Genomic DNA, 21,388 nt, shown 5'->3' on the forward strand with positions numbered 1-21,388 from the left:
GGTAAGATAAAAACATTTGCTCTTAAAGAAAAGAAAGAACTAAAACCAGTGTAGAGGGGAAAGCCAGTGAAGGAAAAATGGTATTTTTAGAGATTATTAGGTAGGATTGTAGAGTAATGTTAATGGAAGTGAATTTGACTTTTGCTCCATCTTTATCTTGAGTTGTGTCTTGAGAAAGTAAGTTTTCCTGTACCTTGTTAGAAAATGGAGATAATAACACTTATCCTAAATAAGAACAGTAATATTTTGAGAACCAAATGTTTTGATATGGATTATAGTGCTTTTACTTTGAGATAAAGTTACTCAAGTTGCAACAGAAGAATGTCGTCTGATTGTTAGCCCTTATTTTGAGTTACCTTTAAGTTAAAATTACCTAACAGTGATGTAAACAAATAGAAATTTATTTATTTACATAGATGATAGATGTTTTCTGGTATTTATTCAATAGTTGAGTACTATCAAGGTTGACATCTCTGTAATTTTCTTGACTTTTTCCCCCGGGTTACAAAATGCCTGCTATTATTTGCATTGGGGGAAGGAGAAAATGGGGAAATGGTCAGCCCTGGCCTCAGCTGGACTTTATATCAAGAAAGCAAAAGTGTTCCCAGAAATTAACCTCCCATCAGCTGACTTCATCTTGTTTTATTGGTTAAACTGAGACACTTGCTAGGGTTACTGGGAAACAGAATTGCTATAGTCAGCTTAGGTTACTAGCTAAATTCGTTGCCTAGGGTTGGACACGTTACCCCCAGACTAAGTCAGAATTCTGTTAGCTAGGAAAACCAGAAGGGATGGGGGAATAGAAAATCCACTGGGCAACTAAAAGAGTTTGAAACAGATATTATCTTTTTTTTAATTAAGCGAGATGTTTTCAGCATTCAGTAACAAAAGCCCAGGATAAATAAAATAGATTAAACAGCTAGGAAAATGTAGTGTCACACATCAAGAAGTCTGAACATTGGAGTGCTCCAATTGGTTAGTTCCTTGGCTCTTCCAGTTCTTTCTCTGTTTAAGCTATGCTCTTCTCCATACAGCAATTTTAGCCATAGTTTAACTCACTCGATGGCCACAGTGGCTGCTGAGGGGCTATGTATAATGTGCAGATGTAGAAACTTTGAACTGACAACATTCAGTGTAAGAGAGTTGGATGTCTCCTTTTACTTGGTAAAGAAATCTTTCCCCAGGTACCTCTACCCAACAAACTTCCTTCTAATTTTATCTGGCAGAATTTAGTCTATACTCTTGTATAAACAATGGCTAGGGGGATGGAACTAAAATTTAGATTAGACAGTTATCTTTACTGAGGGTAGGGCTGTGCCTCTCTGGGTCACATGGAGGAGAAGCAAACACTTAAAAAAAATGTGTGTGTGCACAGGCACCAAGGTAAAGGGGGAATAGAACAATTAACAGTATTTGTTGTCTATGTTTGTCTGCCTAGCTTTGTGCATACCATTTCTCACTTGTACATGCTAAAAGTGCTCATGTTGATGTGATATATTTCTTCTCACAGGAATTTATAATGCAGAGTTTCATCTGCCCAGTGTACTCAGCTACTAATCCATAACTTTTGGGTTGTATGTAGCGTTCTCCATCAGGTTCAGATGTGACTCTTCTTGGTCCAGCAGTGCTTGTCTAAGAGAGAGATTATTGATGCCCAACACACCCAGTATTCAATGATGAGGAAGAAATAGGGTTAGTACTATATAACCTCCCAATCAGAGAAAGGAAGACTTGCAAAAAAACCTTCAGTAATCATTGCTCCATAGCACATAGAGTAAGGAAAACTACTTTTGTTGGTTACTTTGTACATGCATTGCATTGATATCCCTTTGGTGTCTCCTGTCTTTTGTCTTCTGATCCCTCTTGTAAATATTTTATCTTAAGGATAGGGGAGAGGGAGTTCCTCTTCTTTATCTAAAAGAATCCAAAAGATTGCTGGGAAGATAAGAAAAATTATTAAACAGGAATGAAAATTGAGTAAAATCAGTGATGCCAAAAGCTTCTATTAAGGACAAAGGGGCCTGGTATAAATGCACCTATATATATAGTCACTTGTATCTTTCAGCTATTTGTCTGTGTGTGTGTGTGTCTTTCTAAGCATGTAAGCTATGAAATATTTTTTGCATGTGTTTGTCTTGAAATATAATATATAGCCCCAGCCACCCCATGTCTCTTAATTTTATGCTTTGGAAACACAGGACTTGTGGTTGGGAACTGACAGAGGCCAGTGTGCCTGAGCATGATAGAGGGGAAGGGGTGAGAATTGATGTTGGAGAGGTAGATACACACAATCCAAATCCTGTTGGGCCACAATAGGCATGATGAAGGAGGTTAGATTTTATTCTGAGTGTATATGAAGGCATTAATTGGTTTTTTAAAAAATACTTTATAATTTATGCTATTACAGTTGTTGCAATTCCTCCCCCCCTTTCCCTCCCCACCCTGCGTCTACTCACTCCCTCAGGCAATCCCCACTCCATTGTCCATGTCCTCAGGTCATGTATATATTAATAGGTTTTAAGCAGAGGAATGACAGGATCAGATTTGTGTTAATAAGATAATTGGTTGCTGTGTGGGAAAGGGATTGGAGGGGCCAAGAAGAGAAGTATTGGAGATCAATATCTGGAAGTGGCATGATATAAAAGGCCTAGGTAATAACAGTGGAGTTGGAGGGAAAAATGAGATATATAGGGTCTGGCAGAAGTAATGCTATTGAGTGTGATTGGTAGGGTACATGAATGTCTTTCAAGAGATGGACAGAAATTTGAACATTTCACCTAAAATGTCACATAGTGTGCTTGAGCATGATACTGTTATATTACAGAATTACATGCTTACGATTTTGTAATAAAAGATTTTTATGTATTAAAAAGGGGCATTATTTGTGCCAGACCTTGTATTTTGGAAGTTAAGCTGAAAGACTGCAGGAGGGTCGTGTTAGAAGAGAAAAGACAGGAGTTCCATTTTGGAGAAGTTACTTTTGAGATACTTAAGCAAGTCAAGGCTGGAGGGATAAATCAAGGAACTATCAAAAAAAGATTTGTTTAGGACTTCCGCCAAGATGGAGGCATAGGTGGAAACACTGTGCCTTCTCCCACAACCAAGTTTGACTACAACAAAAGTTTGGAGAACAAAGACACAGCCAAAGAACAGAAAATTGAATTATACAGAAGTCCAACAACAACGACCATTCAACAGGGACAGAGCCAGCAGCGGAGCAGGGTCGGGCAGGAGAGATCCCCAGACCTAGGCGCGCAAGTGACCCAGACTCGGTCAGGGTGTGGGGCAGACTGGCCACCGTCACACATTCGCGCACAGTGAGATGGACAATGCAGGCCCCAGGGGGCGAACCCAGTGGTGGAGGGCTGACGGCAGTGGCACACTCTTGTGCAGTGGGATGAAATGCGCGGGCCCAGTGAGGGTGGCAGCTGCACCACCTGTGGCGTCAGCGAGAGGCGACAGACGGGACGCCATTGCTCCTCTTTGACCCTGCCCCCATATCCAGTGTCACAACACAGCGACTTAGTTGCCCTGCTCTGGTGAACACCTAGGGCTCCGATCCTGATACGTAACAGGCACGAACAGCCCAAAAGATGGCACAAGGAGAACTCAAAGTCCCAGAGCCCATAACTCTAAGCAACCGAGAAATAGCCAGCCTCTCAGAAGCACAGTTCAAGACACTGTTTATCAGGATGTTCACAGAACTGGTTGATTATAGTCACAAATTAGAGGAACATATGAAGGCTAAACTAATTGACATGAAGGGACATGCACAGGAAACCAATAGTGATGGAAAGGAAACTGGGACTCAAACCAATGGAATGGACCAGAAGGAAGAACGAAACATCCAACCAGAAAGGAAGGAAGAAATGAGAATTCAAAAAAATGAGGAGAGGCTTAGGAACCTCCAGGACATCTTTAAACGTTCCAACATCCATATTATAGGGGTACCAGAAGGGGGAAAGAAACAGCCACGAGTGGAAAACTTATCTGAACAAATAATAAAGGAGAATTTCCCCAGTCTGGCAAAGGAAATAGACTTCCAGGAAATCCAGGAAGCTCAGAGAGTCCCAAACAAGTTGGACCCAAGGAGGAACACACCAAGGCACATCATAATTACATTAGCCAAGATTAAAATGAAGGAGAGAATCCTAGAAGCAGCAAGAGATAAGAGGACAGTCATCTACAAAGGAGTTCCCATCAGACTGTCAGCAGATTTCTCAGAAGAGACCTTATAGGCAAGAAGGGGCTAGAAAGAAGTATTCCAAGTCATGAAATCCAAAGACCTACAGCCAAGATTGCTTTATCCAGCAAAGCTTTCATTTAGAATGGAAGGGTAGATAAAGTGCTTCTCAGATAAGGTCAGGTTCAAGGAGTTCATCATCACCAAGCCCTTATTATATGAAATGGTAAAGGAACTTATATAAGAAAAAGAAGATGAAAAATATGAACAGTGAAAGGACAGCAAACTCACAGTTATTAACAACCACACCTAAAACAAAAGCAAACTAAGAGGACAGCTACATCAGGAGCAGAACCATAGAAATGAAGAACACATGGAGGGTTAGCAACAGGGGAGTGGGAGGAGGAGAAGTGGGGAGAAGGTACAGAAAATAGCATAGACAGTAGTTAGAAAATAGATAGGGGGGAGGGCGAGAATAGTGGGGGAAATATAGAATCTAAAGAACTTGAGACACGTGGTTATAAACTAAGGGGGGGAGAATGGTAGGGGAGGGAGGGTGCGGGTGGAGGGGAATGAAGGGGGGGAATAGAACAACTGTAAAAGTATAATCAATAAAATATATTTAAAAAAAGATTTGTTTAAACCGTGGGAATGGATGCTGTTACCTAAGGAGAGAGTACAAAGAGGCTTTTGCTGGGTAATTTTTTTTGCATCCATGCCTTAGCGAAATCTTACAATTTGTAAGATATGGCTCAGATTCCATTGGTTTTGACACCCTAAGATAAATCAGCTCCCTCCTTTGTTTGTATAACACCTTTGTATTATATCACTTTTCACATCGTGTTTATTTAGGTGCTTATCACTCCCTCCCTGTTGCCTTCACCTTCGGAGTTTCTCAAAGATCAGATCAGTTTCTAGAACTAAGTACCTCGCATGCACAGAGTAAGCCTCTAATTAGTGCTTTGTTAGATATTTGAGATCGTATAAATCCCAGATGTAAATAATTGTAATTGGTTTTTATCTCTTAAATTGAGATACTTTTCTAGGAAGTTATGTTTGCTAATGATCACATAACTTTGAATTTTTCATGTACTAGTGATCTCTTAGTATAATCTTTGTTATTAGTAATATTTTTACTTGCATGCTATTTTATATTTAGTTAAGTCTTTTATTATATATCCATTTGATCTGTATGTAACCTGATTTGAATTGGGCAGGTATTACTTACTACCTTTTTTCTCTTTTGATAGATATAAAGACCTGAGGTTCAGAGAATTAACTTATCTTTGGACATAATCAGGACTTGAACCTTTAACTTTTTGCTAATTCAGCATTAATAATAACACACTATACTACTTTTTCTGTGTCATTAGATTTTTGAAAAATTAATAGCATGTGATATATTATTTGCCATTTGTTCTCTATAGTTAGATTGATGCTTTCTTCATTGTAATGGGATTTTAAAGCTAGTTATGAGACCTCAGATGTCCTCTTGTCATATGGTCTTATTGAGTAACATGGGGTATCTATAATCCAGCTAGCTAAATTGGAATAGAACCATAATAGACCAGAATCCAGGTTCTTCTCATTTCCAGCTCAGTGGATTTCTTCCCTTCCTTCCCCATCTTCCCCTGCTTAATTTTATAGTTGACGTTCTTAACATAAATGAAGTCTTTAAGTTTTATAGTAATTTAGAGGATTAAGTGAAGATTATTAAAATTGAAGGTTGTAATCATTAAAATTTAGCAGCACATTCTTTTCCTATTATTAATGCGAATATGTGTGTTATTTTTTCTCTTTTTAATAGTTTATCTCACCAGTCTGGCTAAGTATAAAAGTCAGGTCTAAACTATTAAAACTTGAACCACTTATTTAACATTTTTCATCAAAAACCCAATTTTCTTAATGTTTCATACCTGTTTGGCTCTACATTTTTTTCAACTCTAGCAGATTTCAGCCATTCATAGGGAGGAAGGAATGACTAAAACATTGTTTTAATTCTGTTCTGCTTCAACCTGAAAGATTCAGTACCAAATATGACAGTAGCTGTCATTTGAAGCTACTAGACTCTAATGGGAGAATATCCTTCAGTTTCTGGCAGCAGAGTCTGGATTTGAACCAATGACCTTGAGATAAAAGGCACCAGATAATATTAGTCCCCATGTTCTCACAATTTCCTTACTTAAGCAATTAAAGTCCAAAGCAAGATGCTTAGTAACTTCACTTCTGTAACTTTGTAAAAAGGCACAAATAAGGGACTTATTTTTTTAAGCTAGTCACAAGTTTTGAACCAAAGAATTTAAGAAAAGAAACAATTCTTTTGTTTTTTTAATCATTAAAGCTATGACTGCCTTCTGTGAAATTTGTTCCATGTACCTTTCTTAAAAGTTATGACCATATTCTACCTTGTGCTGTTGTTTGCCTTTCACTAATGCAAAAATTATGGTGTTGTCATGTCCATATATCCCATAATACCTGGAGTAGTAATTCTGTATAATAGGTTATTAATAAATGTCTGTTATTTGTGTATATGAAATATACTTTTAATTAAAGACACACATGACCTTACTATGATAAGAAAGCTTAGAAACTTTTCTTGTTGAAAACTGAAATCAAAGAATTAGCTTTTCAGAAATGGTTTGAATTTCATATATGATTACAGGGCAGAATCTGGACAGTGTGCTCCATGGTACTGGAATGAAATCAGACTCCGAGCAGAAAAAGTCAGAAAATGGAGTAACCTTAGCACCGGAAGATACCTTGCCCTTTTTAAAGTGCTATTGCTCAGGACACTGCCCTGATGATGCTATTAATAACACATGCATGTAAGTATTTATGCAGCCTTTCTTAAAGTTAGGGAAATAGGGTTGCATTTAATGCTATTTTAAGATGTTTACATCGTCTACAGTTTTTTTTTTTCTTTAACTTTATAGTAGTCTTCAGAAGAGCCAAAAGCTTTTTGTTCTATATAGAGGAACATTTATTACTATTGGTTAAAGGTTACTTTCTTAGAGTAACATTGTAATACAGCTTTTTAACAAGATAAGATTGTAATCTTTGTCTAACATTTAGAGTTTATTTAATGATCTTTTTATCATAAAGTCATTGATGTTCATTGAGAACTTGAGGCTTAACAAAAAGAAAACATGAAAATTCCACCAAAACCTTATAATTCTAAATTGTCTGAAATATTTTACAGATACATAAGAATGATATTATGATGTTTAATTTTGTTATCTTCTTACAAGCAGACTCCCCAATCCAAATCTGATTTATATAACCAGTTTAATTTTCTTGCTTAATTTTATGTTAACTCTTCAACACATTATATATATGACTATGTAATTCTATTCCATATTTGAAGAATTGGTTTACTAGCCAAAAAAGAATCCCCTGAGCACCTCAATCTCATCAGTCAATTAATTGTCTCCCTCTATAAAGGTAATAATCAATGTCTTATTTTGTACTTTCCTAATAATTGTATGTTCTTTGAATGTGACCAGATATAAACCATAAATGTTTACTTGTAAAATCTTGAAATTATATGATGACTCTTTACATCCTAAATTGGTTATTTGTCCTCTGATGGTGGTTAACTTTATTCGGACAGGCTGGGCGATCTGTGCCGTTGGATATTGCTCCCCACTTTGTCAACAAGTAATTTCTTGCCACACTTCTCATCCGTAGTGCCTGTCTGATATGTGTGGGCTATTTGATAATGGCTGAGTAACCCTAAGTAAAACTGAATCATCAGTTTTATCTGAATTTCACCCCATACTTAACATTTTCTCTGAACAGAAAACTAAAATTCTGCGACATTCTGTTAAGTAGAAGCAGTACACTTACTGATACAAAGAATAAGTAGGAGCATACAAAAAGCTTTTAGAAGTTTTTTTTCTATCCATTAAAGTCTAAATTAATATTAGGAGAAAACTCCAGGATATTATTACATTATATAATATTAATTAAATTTCACTAAATACAAGTACATTTATGTAAATTTCTTGAAAATTCATCTAGTTCTTCCTTTTTTATGTTCAGTAAAAAATGCCTCAAGATCCTAGTCTCTTTTCAAATATACTTTGTTACTGAGTCTATTTTTACTTCACAGGAAAGTTTGTCAATGTTTATTATTGTGTACACAGTATGTGAACACTGAACATTTTATGGATTTAAAAAGAAAAAGTTATTTTTAAAAATGTTTTTAAAAATTAAGATGATTTACTTTATAAAATTTTACACATCAGCTTTCTGTATCACGTGACTATAATTAGTGAAGAGGTTACATAATGAATGGTATTTGGATGACTTGTTTAGTAGGAATCTTTTTCCACCTGACATAAGGTTCTTAGTGGTTCTTTGGGTTTTAGTTCAGCTATGACAACTTTCTTTTGCCTTAAAACCTGTGTGCTTTGCCAATTAATCACATGTGAATGCAGTTTTAATTTATAAAACAAAGCAGTAAAGACCATCAGTACCTGGTCACATTCAAACTCATTTTAATCAGTACTTTCTGATACTATGTTTTGTTTTGTTTTTGTTTCTGTTTTTTTGTTTGTTTGTTTTTGTTTTTTTAGTTTTTTAGAGTTTTATTTTTGTTTTCATTTTTTTAGAACTAATGGACATTGCTTTGCCATCATAGAAGAAGATGACCAAGGAGAGACCACATTAGCTTCAGGGTGTATGAAATATGAAGGATCCGATTTTCAGTGTAAGGTAAGATCTAATTTGGGGCCTAGGAAATAAAGAAGGGAGGGAGGGACCACTAAAAAAGTATTGACTTCCCCTAGGAGAGGTGTGCCTGGTCTGTACCTTGTTTATGCTCTTGAAGCAAACAGATTTGGGAACGCTTAGCTTTCACTTCAAGTAAAATATGATTGTGGTAAGTGAAGCTCCAGATTACTTTTTTAAAATATTAAATTATTCCTTTTCTAAATTGTTTTGGCTACAAAGTGACATTGTCTCTCTTATTTGTGGATTATGAAAATCAAAATATTTTAGGTGATGGGCAGTAACCTTTGTATCACATTCTGAGACAACTTAGAAATGGTAAATCGTTGTAAGGAGATCTCAGTGGAGTTTTTTTTTTAACAACGGCAGTAAAGGAATCGGGATTGGTAATAATTTATGAGCGTCCTGGTGGCACTCTTGGTTATAAACCTAATCTCTTTAAAATTCTGTGTAGTAGCAGAGGGGAGGGAGATAATAGGGGAAAGAAAAGGAAGGGTCAAGTCAGAGAACATGTGTGAAGGACCCATGGACAAAGACAACAGGGGGTGGGAGGTGGGGATTGAGTGTGGGAGGTAGGGGAGAGTAATGGGGGGAAAACGGGAACAACTGTAATTGAGCAACAATAAAAAATTTTTTTTAATTCCGTGTAGTAATTTTCCCCTCAGGGAACCTGCCAGTGTTTTTGAAAAGCAGCACCAGACAGATGTTTGGAATCTACCCCACCCTACACACACAGTGCATTTCATAAATTTTGTATGTGACGGGCTCATTAACCTCCCAAGACCACCTATTTCATCTGTAAAATTAACTAACTTGATCCTGAGAAAGCTTGTTCTCCCAGTGACTGCAAATGTATCTTCCTTACTGCCCCTTTGGGCCATAGAGGACAAATCTAATCCACCTTTTAAGGTGATAGCCTTTTACTATACAAAGAAAGTTGTTGGGGAATTTTTTTGGATTTTTGTTTGTTTGTTTGGTTGGTTTTTGTCCTGATTTCTTCTCCATACCTTCTAGTCTTGGCTCATGAAAAAATAATGACTTTTTACAAAGTTCGCAATGACTTCAGCTGTTTCTTATATGATCAGATTTAGAGTTACTCTCCAGAGAATAGGTCATTCCTTTCCTTTTTTCTAAATATAGCCAAATCTCATGTTAGATGTTTGTCACCCAATATTCTAGAAACATTGAGCTGTGTCAGCTGAAATGCCCATGTCTTTCACTCATGCTACTGCTGAGCCACATCTCTTCCATTCTTTATTGGTTGGTTTCTTGACATAGATGAGTATACAGGAATGGAGTGTTTGCTATACAGTTGTAACATACTTGTCTATGTTAAATTTCATTATATTAGAATTAGTCCTTTGCTCTAATTTGTCAAAATTTGGGGGACTGCTAATTTGTTTTTTCTTCTAGTCCTGTTTTATGCCTTTTGTATATTTATCAACCACATGTACTATAAATTTCTTTAAAAATATTGACGAAATATACAGTCACTTAAAAAATGCTGAAGAAAGCTGCGGTTAGAGAACTGAGCTTAGCAGTAGCAACTAGTGTGTCTTGCAGGCCCCCTGAGCTAGGTGTGTCCCAAACTAAATTCACCAATCTAAGTTAGTTGTTAAGTTTGACAGTCTGTGTTCAAATCCATATGCTCCCTCTTACCAGCTGTGAAACTTTGGGCAAGGAGTTTTACTTTTGTTTTCTCATCTGTAAGAATCAGATGAGATAGCATATATGTAGAGTTTTAGCACAAGCGGCACATGCAATAGTAAGGGCTTAATAAATGTTGCTTTTAACATATTGAGCAGTGTTTAAGCTGGGTTACACGTATTAATGGGTACATACAGGCTACATTACACAAGTATCACATAGACACATGGGTAGTTTTAAGGAAATCAGTTTACAGATTCTGAACTTCCATATGTCCTGTTGCTTAATATTGACCTGCCTAAGAACAGAGCCTCTAAAGCAATTCCTCTTTTTATTCCTTTTTACTGTCACCCTTTTCACAGTTTAAAGATCAAAGGCCTTGAATGTAAAACCTCAAGTTACCAAATAAGGCTGTAATTTGAGATTTCAATGTGACTGTGTGGAAAGTGGAGATATCAGATGTTTCCATGTCCGGTGGTTTTCAGTTTTTTTTGCTTTCAACCAAATTACTTGGTTAATAAAAATAACTTTTTATAGTAGAAACATTATGGGGGGTTAGGATATGATGGGAAGGTCTTTATAACAGACTCTTCCATTATCATCTTTATATTTATGTGAATAAAGTATCTAGAAAACTAGGGATAAAATTAATGCCAAACTTTCTCATTCCACCAATAAGAAATACTTTTCTGTGAATTTAAGAACTAATTTCAGCCTGGCTGGTATGGCTCGGTGGATTGAGCACGGACCTGCGAACCAGAGGATCGCAGTTTGATTCCCAGTCGGGGCACATGCCTGAGTTGCAGGCCAGTTCCTGGCGGGGGACACATGGGAGGCAACCACACATTGATGTTTCTCTCCCTTTCTCCTTCCCTTCCCCTCTAAAGATAAATAAATAAAATTTTTAAAAAGATTTTAAAAATGAACTAATTTCATCCATTACATAATCAGTAATTTTTTTCTTTTAATGTTAGTATTTTAATAAAGATTATAACATATATGTTGTTTTGACTTATTTTATACCAAAAAGAATGATGATGATAAGTCAAACCAGAGTAATTTTTAAGACTTAAAGACATATTGTCACAGGAAATAAAAAAAAGTAATTTATATTTATATATTTTTGATATGGAGAATTATGTATCAAAATATATTACTAGGGTATCTTGTTGTGGGAGATGTGGAAAGGAAATAGGAATTCAATGAGAAAAAGGAACACTAACATTCCTAATTGTTAAACATTTCTTCGTTTTTTAATTAGTGGTAAGTAGGTGTCAGATTGTTATGTTATTTAGATTATGTTATGTTATTAAGTGTACTGAATAGACTCAAGAATGATATAACAGTTTTATTTTAAAATGTCATTGTGTACAGAAAGCCAAAAGTTATTAATGAGAAATTTTAGGTATCACTCTAAAAATATGCGAGAGAAGGGATACGTTGTTTAATTTCACCCTGAGCCTTTTCTCCCAGTGCTTTTACACATACAGCTGCGGAGGGATCAGAATAGATTAAAATGAGAATCACCCTGCCTTGCCCAGACTTGCCATGCCACAGTTTCTGTTAGTAAATCTAGCTTATTCTGTTTCTTTCTATATGATGAATTTTTTCTCAGAATCTGCTTGCCATTCCTTACAATTTGACTTCATTCCCTTTTTCATGTACCACTCCCTCACCCCCTCCTGTCCAAGCCCACTGAATCTCCTATTTCATGAATTTCAAGTGAGTTTTTCCCCCACCAGGGTTTTTACTGCCCATATAAATCTGTAGATACAAATGGACTTGGTTGGAAGAGGGGAGAGGGGAGGGAAGGAATGGGAAAGGAAAGGTTGTGTCAGCCAACTTCATTATCTAGACACACCTGACTTTTGCCTACCCAGTTAACCTACATAAGAAGGATGTAAGGTGGGTTTGATGTTCCTTATTTTTGGTAAAATCATATCGAGTCTTCCAGGGGTTTACAGACATTTTTGGCTTTCTGGAACCTTGACTAAGATCCATGCCAAGTTCACTAGAGGAAAAAGAATTAATTTATTGACTATTTACTGTCTGCATTTAATATGCTGGGTTCTTGGTATATTGTACCTCATTTCCTGCTAGTTAGCCTGTGAAACATTTTTTATCCTCCATTTTACAGCAGAGGAAACTAAATCCAGAGAAAAGTAAGTTTACTGCTTGTGGTCACAAAGTTTAGTAAGTGGCAAAGCTAGGATTTAAGCTATTTTATTCCAAAGCTATTGATTTTCCATAATACCATGCTGCCTCAAATCTTGTTGGCAAAGTCTATTTTCTTTCCCATTTAAAGAAAAGAAATAATAACATTTAGCTATCTAGTTTCTAACACTCCTTGTTTTTAAAATCTTTAAATCATATCTGTCTTTCTGCCATCTGGCAAGTGCTGTCATCTTCTCGTGATATCATTCACCTAGGTTAAAAGATAGAAGTTTATATAGAGTTGTATAAAACATTGAGGATCTCATAGAGCTATTAAAAACATTGTAGGATCTCTTCACACATCTGGGATATCAGAAGGTGTTGTGTCTACCTTCTCCATTCTTATAATCATTCTTGATAGAGAAGACTGAAACAAAACAGGAGTTGGAGAAATGTACCTTTTCTTTTTCCTTCATTGTGTACTATTTTGTCCCATTGCTTGGTCTTATTTACATTTTTTTCTTCAGGGCTAAGCTCATTTTGAACTTCAGCATTCCTGGAACTGTTCTTGGATGCTTGGCACTTCTTTTATTCATCTTTAATTATGTACTATTTATTCCATCCTTCACGTAAGGTTTTTGTGTGTTTTTTTTGAGATCTGGGATTATTTCAGAGTCACTGGTATAACTCCTAATGTGTTTCTTTCTCTTTAAAATCAATTGTTAGTCCTGGCTGGTGTAGCTCAGTGAATTGAGTGCTGGCATGCGAACCAAAGGGTGCCAATTGGATTCCCAGTCAGGACACATGCCTGGGTTGCAGACCAAGTTCCCAGTAGGGAGCACGCAGGAGGCAACCACACATTGGTGTTTCTCTCCACATTCTCCCTCCCTTCCCCTGTCTCTAAAAATAAACAAACTCTTTTAAAAGTTGTTAAAAAGTAAAAAATACAGTAAAACTTGTCCTTTTGGAGGTTTCCAGTGTTCTTGGCCTATCTTCTCTTATAGAATCTCAAGTCATGGACTTTTCAGATTCATTTTTAAAGTAATACCTAATTATACTGAGATTTTACTTTCTGACCATCTGGTATTTAATAACATGGTCACCCTGGATGGGTGGCTTGGTTGAAACATTGTTCCATGTGCCAAAAGGTTGTGGGGGTTCGATCCCTGGTTTGAGTACATAAGTAAGTTGCGTGTTCAATCCCTGGTTGGGGCATGTACAGGAGGCAACCAGTCAGTGTTTCTCTCCTCTCCCCACTTCCTCCTCCTCCTCCCTCCCTCCCTTTCCCTTTCTCCTTCCTTCTCCTTTCCTCTGTCCCTAAAATCAGTGGGTAATATCCTTGGGTGAGGATTTAAAAATTTTTTTAAAGAATAACCGTCAATTTCTGCTTACATTCTTGCTACTTTTATAATAATAAACAATTCCATTGTGATAGTATCTTGGCCCAGAATGCCAGTTCTCCTGGGTAGTACTGAAATGCCAGCATTCAAGTTAAGAACTTACCAAGTACTATACTGTTAGTCAAATAAAACTTCACACATAATTGTTGGTATCTGTTCCCAGGACTCTAGTCCATTCTTTGTGCTTGTGTTCTGATCTATTAAGGACACATCTCATACCTGGTTTGTGGTCTTTTAAAAACTCAGAAATATGGGACTTCCGGACATGATGGAGGTGTAGGTAGACACACTGTACCTACTCACACAACCAAAATAAGGGCAACAACAATTTTAAAATGAAAAAAACAACCAGTACTGACAGAAGATTGAACTGTCTGGAAGTCCAACAACCAAGGAGTTAAAGTAGACACATTCATCCAGACTGGTAGGAGGGGCGGAGTTGGGGAGCCTGAACAAAGTGGGCTCATGACAGGGCACCTAGCAGACCCCAGGCGCACAAAGAGGCAGCTGGCGGACCCAACGAGGCAGCAGATTCTGGAGTGGCATGTTGCGCAAGGTGGCTGGCGGGCCACGCTGTCCCACATTTGCACACAGATAACCAGGCAAAACTGGGGAGTGAGACAGACCTTGCAACCGAGGGTCCCAGCGTGGGGATATAAAACCTCAAAACATTGATTGAAAACACCTGTGGGGGTTGAGGTGCTGGGAGAAACTCCCAGCTTCACAGGAGAGCTTGTTGGAGAGACCCACAGGGTCCCAGGATGTACACAAACCCACCCACACGGGAATTAGCACCAGAAGGGCTCCATTTGCTTGGGAGAAGTGGGAGAAGTGACTGAAATCTGGCAGAGAGCAGAGCAAGCGCCATTGTTCCCTCTCAGACCCCTGCCCACATACAGCGTCACAACCCAGCAACATGGTTTGCCCTGTAGGGGTGAACACCTAAGGCTCTGCCCCTCACTATGTAACAGGCATGTCAATACAAAAAAAAAATAGCCCAAAGGAAAGAACAGATCAAAACTCCAGAAAAAATACAGCTAAGCAATGCAGAGATAGCCAGCCTATCAGATGCACAGTTCAAGATACTGGTGATCAGGATGCTCACAGAATTGGTTGAATTTGGTCACAAATTAAATGAAAAAAAATGACAGCTACACTAAGTGAAATAAAGGAAAATGCACGGGGAACCAATAGTGATGGGAAGAAAACGGACTCAATGGAGTGGACCAGAAGGAACAAAGAAACATCCAGTCAGAAAAGAGTGAAGAAATAGGAATTCAAAAAAATGAGGAGAGGCTTAGGAACCTCCAGGACATCTTTAAATGTTCCAACATCCAAATTATAGGGATACCAGAAGGAGAAGAGGAAGAGCAACAAGTGCAAAAGTTACTTAAAAAAATAATAAAGGAGAACCTCCCCAATCTGGCAAAGGAAATAAACTTCCAGGAAGTCCAGGAAGCTCAGAGAGTCCCAAAGAAGTTGGACCCAAGGAGGAACACACCAAGGCACATCATAATTATATTACCCAAGATTAAAGATAAGGGGATAATCTTAAAAGCAGCAAGAAAAATGAGAGTTACCTACAAAGGAGTTCCCATCAGACTCTCAGCTGATTTCTCAAAAGCTACTTTGCAGGCAAGAAGGGGCTGGAAAGAAGTATTTCAGGTCATGAAAGGTAAGGACCTACATCCAAGATTGCTCTATCCAGCAAAGCTTTCATTTAGAATGAAGGACAGATAAAGAGCTTCTCAGATAAGGTCAAGTTAAAGGAGTTCATCATCACCAAGCCCTTATTATATGAAATGTTAAAGGGACTTATCTAGGAAAAAGAAGATAAAAAACTTGTATAGTAAAATGACAGCAAATTCAGTGATTAACAACCACACCAAAACAAAAAGAAAAATTAAGCAAACAACTAGAACAAGAACAGAACCACAGAAATGGAAACCACATGGAGGGTTATCAACAGGGGAGTGGGTGGAGGAGAGGGGGGAAAAGGTACAGAGAATAGTAGCATAGATGGTAGGTAGAAAATAGACCGGGGAAGGGTAAGAATAGTATGGGAAGTGTAGAAGCCAAGAACTTACAAGTATGACACATGGACATGAACTAAAGGTAGGGGAGGAATGTGGATGGAAGGGGATGTGTAGGAGGGAAATGGGCAACTGTAAATAGCATAATCAATAAAATATATATTTTTAAAAACCTTGACCTGAATCGTTGGGGGGGGGGACCCTCAGAAATACTCTTTTTATATTTCGCCCTTTTCTTCACCGCATATGGTTCAACTTGCTTCCACATCCAGTTCATTTGTTTCAACATAGTTGTTATATGCAAAATCTGCAATATCTTTTACCTTGTCCACTACATTTCCTAACCTGTGTTGTCTTTGGCCTATGACACCCTCTACTTTTTAGTCTGATTTTCTTTCACCCATTTAGGTTTCAGCACTACTGTGAGATTGTATTTACCCTACGAGTTTAACACTGTAATAAAATATAATACCTATGTTTTTAGAAAAAGATCTCATGAATTTAAATACTTTTTTTACTAAAAACTAATAGTAATAAATAATAAAATATGCCAAAGTTTGGTGGAAAATATTTACAAACTTTTATCTGCTATCAAATTATGGTCTGGTTCTAAGATACCATCCACATATTCGAGTTCTCCTTAATAAAAACAATTTTATAGTCTTCACAACTATCAACTATGTTAGCACAAATTCTAAATTTTAATAATTTTTTAACCCGTAAAATTTGCAGATACTTTTCACTTACTGAATTAGAAGTAATATTTTATGAATATTTAAAATTTTTCATTACCAATTTAGCATATCTAACCATTTCTAATTTTATCATTACTCTTTGTCTAGGATTCACCAAAAGCCCAGCTACGCCGGACAATAGAATGTTGTCGGACCAATTTATGTAACCAGTATTTACAGCCTACACTGCCCCCTGTTGTTATAGGTAAGTTAGCAGAGAAACGTAAGGTTAAAATTTTCAGTACAATATTTTCTCTGGTTTTATCAATATATAATTTTTCTAGAATTTAATTTTTTTCTTTTAATAAGATGTGATAGAAATACATGTTTATTGTTTACTTTCATTGTCAGGTCCATTTTTAGATGGCAGCATTCGATGGCTGGTTGTGCTCATTTCTATGGCTATCTGCATAATTGCTATGATCATCTTCTCCAGCTGCTTTTGTTACAAGTAAGAAGATAATTTTTTTGATACAAAATATTTTGTTGAATAGTAGATATAAGTAGTTGTTCTTTAAGCTAATAGGCAGAAACCATTTACTGCTAAATGTAATTCAGAAATCATTAACTTGTATTTGCTGTTTATATCTCCTTAAATTAACTAGATTATAATTTTCTTAAGGGAAGAGAGGATCTTACTACCAATAATTTAATTAGACACAACTTTATATTTCTTTTTAAAAAAATATTTTATTTATTTATCTTTAGAGAAGAAGAGAAGGAGAGAAATATCAATATATGATTGCCTCTCATGAGTCCCCTGCTGGGAACTGGCCTGCAACCCAGACATGTGCCTTGACTGGGAATCAAACCGCAATTGTGTGGTTCGCAGGCCCGCGCTCAGTCCACTGAGCTACACCAGCCAGGGCTATATTTCTTGTTATGCTCATGAGTACTTATGATTTTCTTATCTTATGCAGTATTTAACTTTCTTATGTCTGAATGTTTAAACCCTGTTTCAAAAAACCAACTATATTACCATTCTTTAGTTATTTGGAGCTTAAGAATTGTTTATAGTCTGTTATGATTTCAAAAGAAGTTGCCAGGAGAGAAAAAATAAGAGGAGGGCATAAACTCCTAAAATAAAATGTTATCTTACTGACTAAGGAATACAAAGAGATTAGTGACAGGTTACTAAACCTATAAATAAACACAAGTATATAAGGAAATTTAGTATCTGATAAAAGTAACATTTCAAGTCACCGAAGAAAAGGTGGATTAATAAGTAGATTTGGGAGTAGGTAGCTATATGGGAAAAAATGAAGTTGAATCAATTACCTATACAGAAATAAATTTTAATGAGATTGGAGCTAGGTATATACAAAATGAAATGATTAAAGTACTAGAACAAACCACATAGGAATTTTGTAAAATAACCTAGCTGGTGTGGCTCAGTGGATTGAGTGCTGGTCTGTGAACCAAAGGATCACCGGATGATTCCCAATAGTCAGGACACATGAATGGCTTGCTGTCCAGGTCCCCAGTGGGGGTTGCATGAGAGGCAACCGTACATTGATGTTTCTCTCCCTCATTTCTCCCTCCCTTCCCCTCTCTCTAAAAATAAATAAAATAAAATCATCTCAGGGGGTGGAAGATATTTGAGAGTCTGACATAAAATGTAGAGGTAAAAAATCCTTAAAAAAAGAAAAGATTGGCAGTGTCAACTACACAGAAAAACAACTTTATTATGTGGCAGAAACCGTGTATGGCCAGAAGACAGACTAACAGTGAAACACATGGTCAGCTCGTGTTATAAAGAACTGATTTCTTGAATGTAAAGAACTTCTGTAAATCAAAAGAAAATCTAACAGGTCATTGGGAAAACGGGCCACAAAAATGAACACATTATTTATCCAAAAATAAATGCATGTGGCTCTTAAAAGAAAAATTGAAAGATGACTGAAAAATGCTCATAATGGCATGTACACGTGGAACAGACTAATAGCGTTTGGTGGGGGGGAGGGCAGGAACTGGATGCTGGATGAAAGAAGGTGAAGAGATTAGCCAGAGAACAAAAATGCATAATCTGTACACCCAGACAACAGTGTGGTGATGACCAAAAGGAAGGAGGGGTGGGAGCTGGGTGGAGGTGAGCAAAGGAGGGGAAATGGGGACATCTGTAATAGTGTCAACAATAAAAATTAAAAAGAATGCTCGTAGTATGAAAAATATAAATTAAAATCATAGTGAGATCATTGTTTTTCACCTATTATACTGACAGATTCAAATGTTTGATAATAGGTCTTTGAGATGAAGGAGTAGCTTGAGCATAGTTATTTACTTTTGCTCCCCAGACTCAAACAGCAATAGTTTTTAACTTCTTTGTCCAACTAGGACAAAGAGCACAGGAAATAATAGCAGAAATCTTTGGAACTATGAAACATGGATGAATAATAAGTGACTTTACAAACCTAAAAAAATCTGAATCCAAGGCCAGAAATTGATAGTGAAAAGGCAACCAGTTTATACTATAGAACTTGAGGAGCTCAGGAATTGGTAGTACTAGTTATCTCTGAAAGTGATGCTGAGAGTAGAAGTAAAACCAAGCAAATTGCCTACCAGTCTATTTTTAGCAAGTCATACTCTGTATTGGCAGTCTAATATTGCGTTAAGAAATCACTCCCAAATTTGGTATTTCAAAACAATTATTATCTCACTGTTTCTGTGGGTCAGGAATTCAAGAGTAACTTGTCTGGTTGGTTCAGGATCTCACATGAAGACTTGACTGGAGCTGGTAGATCACTTTCCAAGGTAGCTCACTCCAAGGCTCTTAAGTTGGCAAATGACCTTAGTTCTTCTCATGGTACCCTCTCCACAGAGCTAATTGAAGCTTGGCTTCTCTCCACAGTGAGTGATCTAAGAGACTAAGGTGGAAACTGCAGTGCTATTATATGGTCTAGAGCAGCAATTTTCAACCAGTGTACCACAAGAAGTTTTTAAAACATGGAATACCTGCCCTGGCTGGTGTGGCTCAGTGGATTGAGCACTGACCTGCGAACCCAAAGGTCACTGGTTTGATTCCCAGTCAGGGCACATGCCTCAGTTGCAGGCCAGGTGCCTACTTGGGGGCCTGTGAGAGGCATGGAATATCTCATACATTGATATTTCTCTCCCTTTTTTTCTTCTTCCCTTCCTTTCTCTGTAAAAGTAAATAAATAAAATCTTTTTTTTTTTTTTAATTAAAAAAAAAACATGGAATACCTGACTGTTTAGTCCTGGGCACTGACTGACCTCTTCCCTCAGTCTGTCAAATAAAGTGACAACAACCAACACAATAGCCATCTGGTGTGAATGAATCAAAATTATAACTATATTTTTGTCAGATTGCCAAATAATGTATTTTTGGTGTGCCATGGAATTTTAGTAGTTTATGTGTGCCATAAGATGAAAAAGGTTGAAAATCACTGTTCTAGACTCAGAAGCCACATTATTACTTCTGCCATATTCTGTTGGTCACACAGGTCATCCCTAAGTGCATTATGGAAGGGAAGTAAATAAGGGAATGCATACCAAGAGGTGAGGATCTTTGTAGGCCATTTTGCAAGTCATATACCACAGACATTGAGATCCCCACTTCCATTCTGAATGATCACATCTGATTCATTCACATCTGAATGATCATCTCCCTAACAGAAGGCTAGAAGTGTAATCTCTGGAAAGAACAAAAATAAGGTTCTCATCTGTGATACCCTACTATTGAGGGTGAGGTATTATAGTGATAGCAAGGAGGTAAACTGAACATTTATGTACTGATTGGTGGGTCCCTCAACCCTCCAGTACCCTGTCAGACAGGCTTGTTAAAGATGGAAGATTCTGATAGAGGAAATCCATTCAGTCCAAGAGAAAAATACTAAACATAATGAACTGGCTCAGGAAGATTTATCTTACAGGGAAGCCTGTAATCAATAAGACCCACTCACATACTAACAGCTGCCAATCAGACAGTAAAAGGACATTTGATCCCTGAGAATTAGGAAGCAAATGGGTTTCTGGCTGCACAACACAGGAGGAATCCAGTGTAACAGCAGAATCTGAATCGAGGACATATAGTTGAAAGTCTGAGGAGACAATAGCAGCTACAGTTTGTAAGAGTACTGGAGAGGAGAAAGCCTTGCATGAAAAGAATCTGGAGATCTGCATAAGGTTGCCATTGAATATTTAGCTGATTCCTCATCAGTGAGTACAAGTGAGGAAACTACCCAAGGCTGGGAATAGAGGTTTTTCCACCAGCTATGACATTTGAAAACCTTGTAATTTACAGGGCATTGGTTAGAGTACTCAGAAGGGTCTTGCCTCAGTATTGCAGAATAATTAGCTCTATACTAAACATGGTTCTGGTCCTGTTTCAAAAACAAGACCCAAATGGATTGGATCTTTCTCAGGTAGTTACGTTCTCAAACAAAGCTCAAGAATATTTACAGAATTACAGAGATACCTAGCATCCAGCAAATTAAAATTCACAGTATCTGCCATTCAATCAGGTCAATACTAGTAACTTGAACTGAT

The 21,388-nt window shown here is 37.2% G+C and overlaps 1 protein-coding gene across 3 annotated transcripts in view; it reads left to right on the forward strand.

The window, feature by feature from the left end:
• Positions 1-21,388, forward strand: part of BMPR1A (bone morphogenetic protein receptor type 1A) — a 160,480-nt gene that overhangs the window by 117,124 nt on the left and 21,968 nt on the right. For all 3 annotated transcript variants that reach the window (XM_037049381.1, XM_037049380.1, XM_037049382.1), the window contains 4 exons: positions 6,846-7,008; positions 8,797-8,899; positions 16,991-17,087; positions 17,234-17,333. In XM_037049381.1, coding sequence (XP_036905276.1) covers positions 6,846-7,008; positions 8,797-8,899; positions 16,991-17,087; positions 17,234-17,333 — 463 coding nt within the window. The remainder of the gene's footprint in view (positions 1-6,845; positions 7,009-8,796; positions 8,900-16,990; positions 17,088-17,233; positions 17,334-21,388) is intronic.

This window comes from Sturnira hondurensis, unplaced genomic scaffold (assembly GCF_014824575.4).
Source record: "Sturnira hondurensis isolate 20B ecotype Veracruz unplaced genomic scaffold, ASM1482457v3 Scaffold0006496, whole genome shotgun sequence".
Classification (NCBI taxonomy): Eukaryota; Metazoa; Chordata; class Mammalia; order Chiroptera; family Phyllostomidae; genus Sturnira; species Sturnira hondurensis.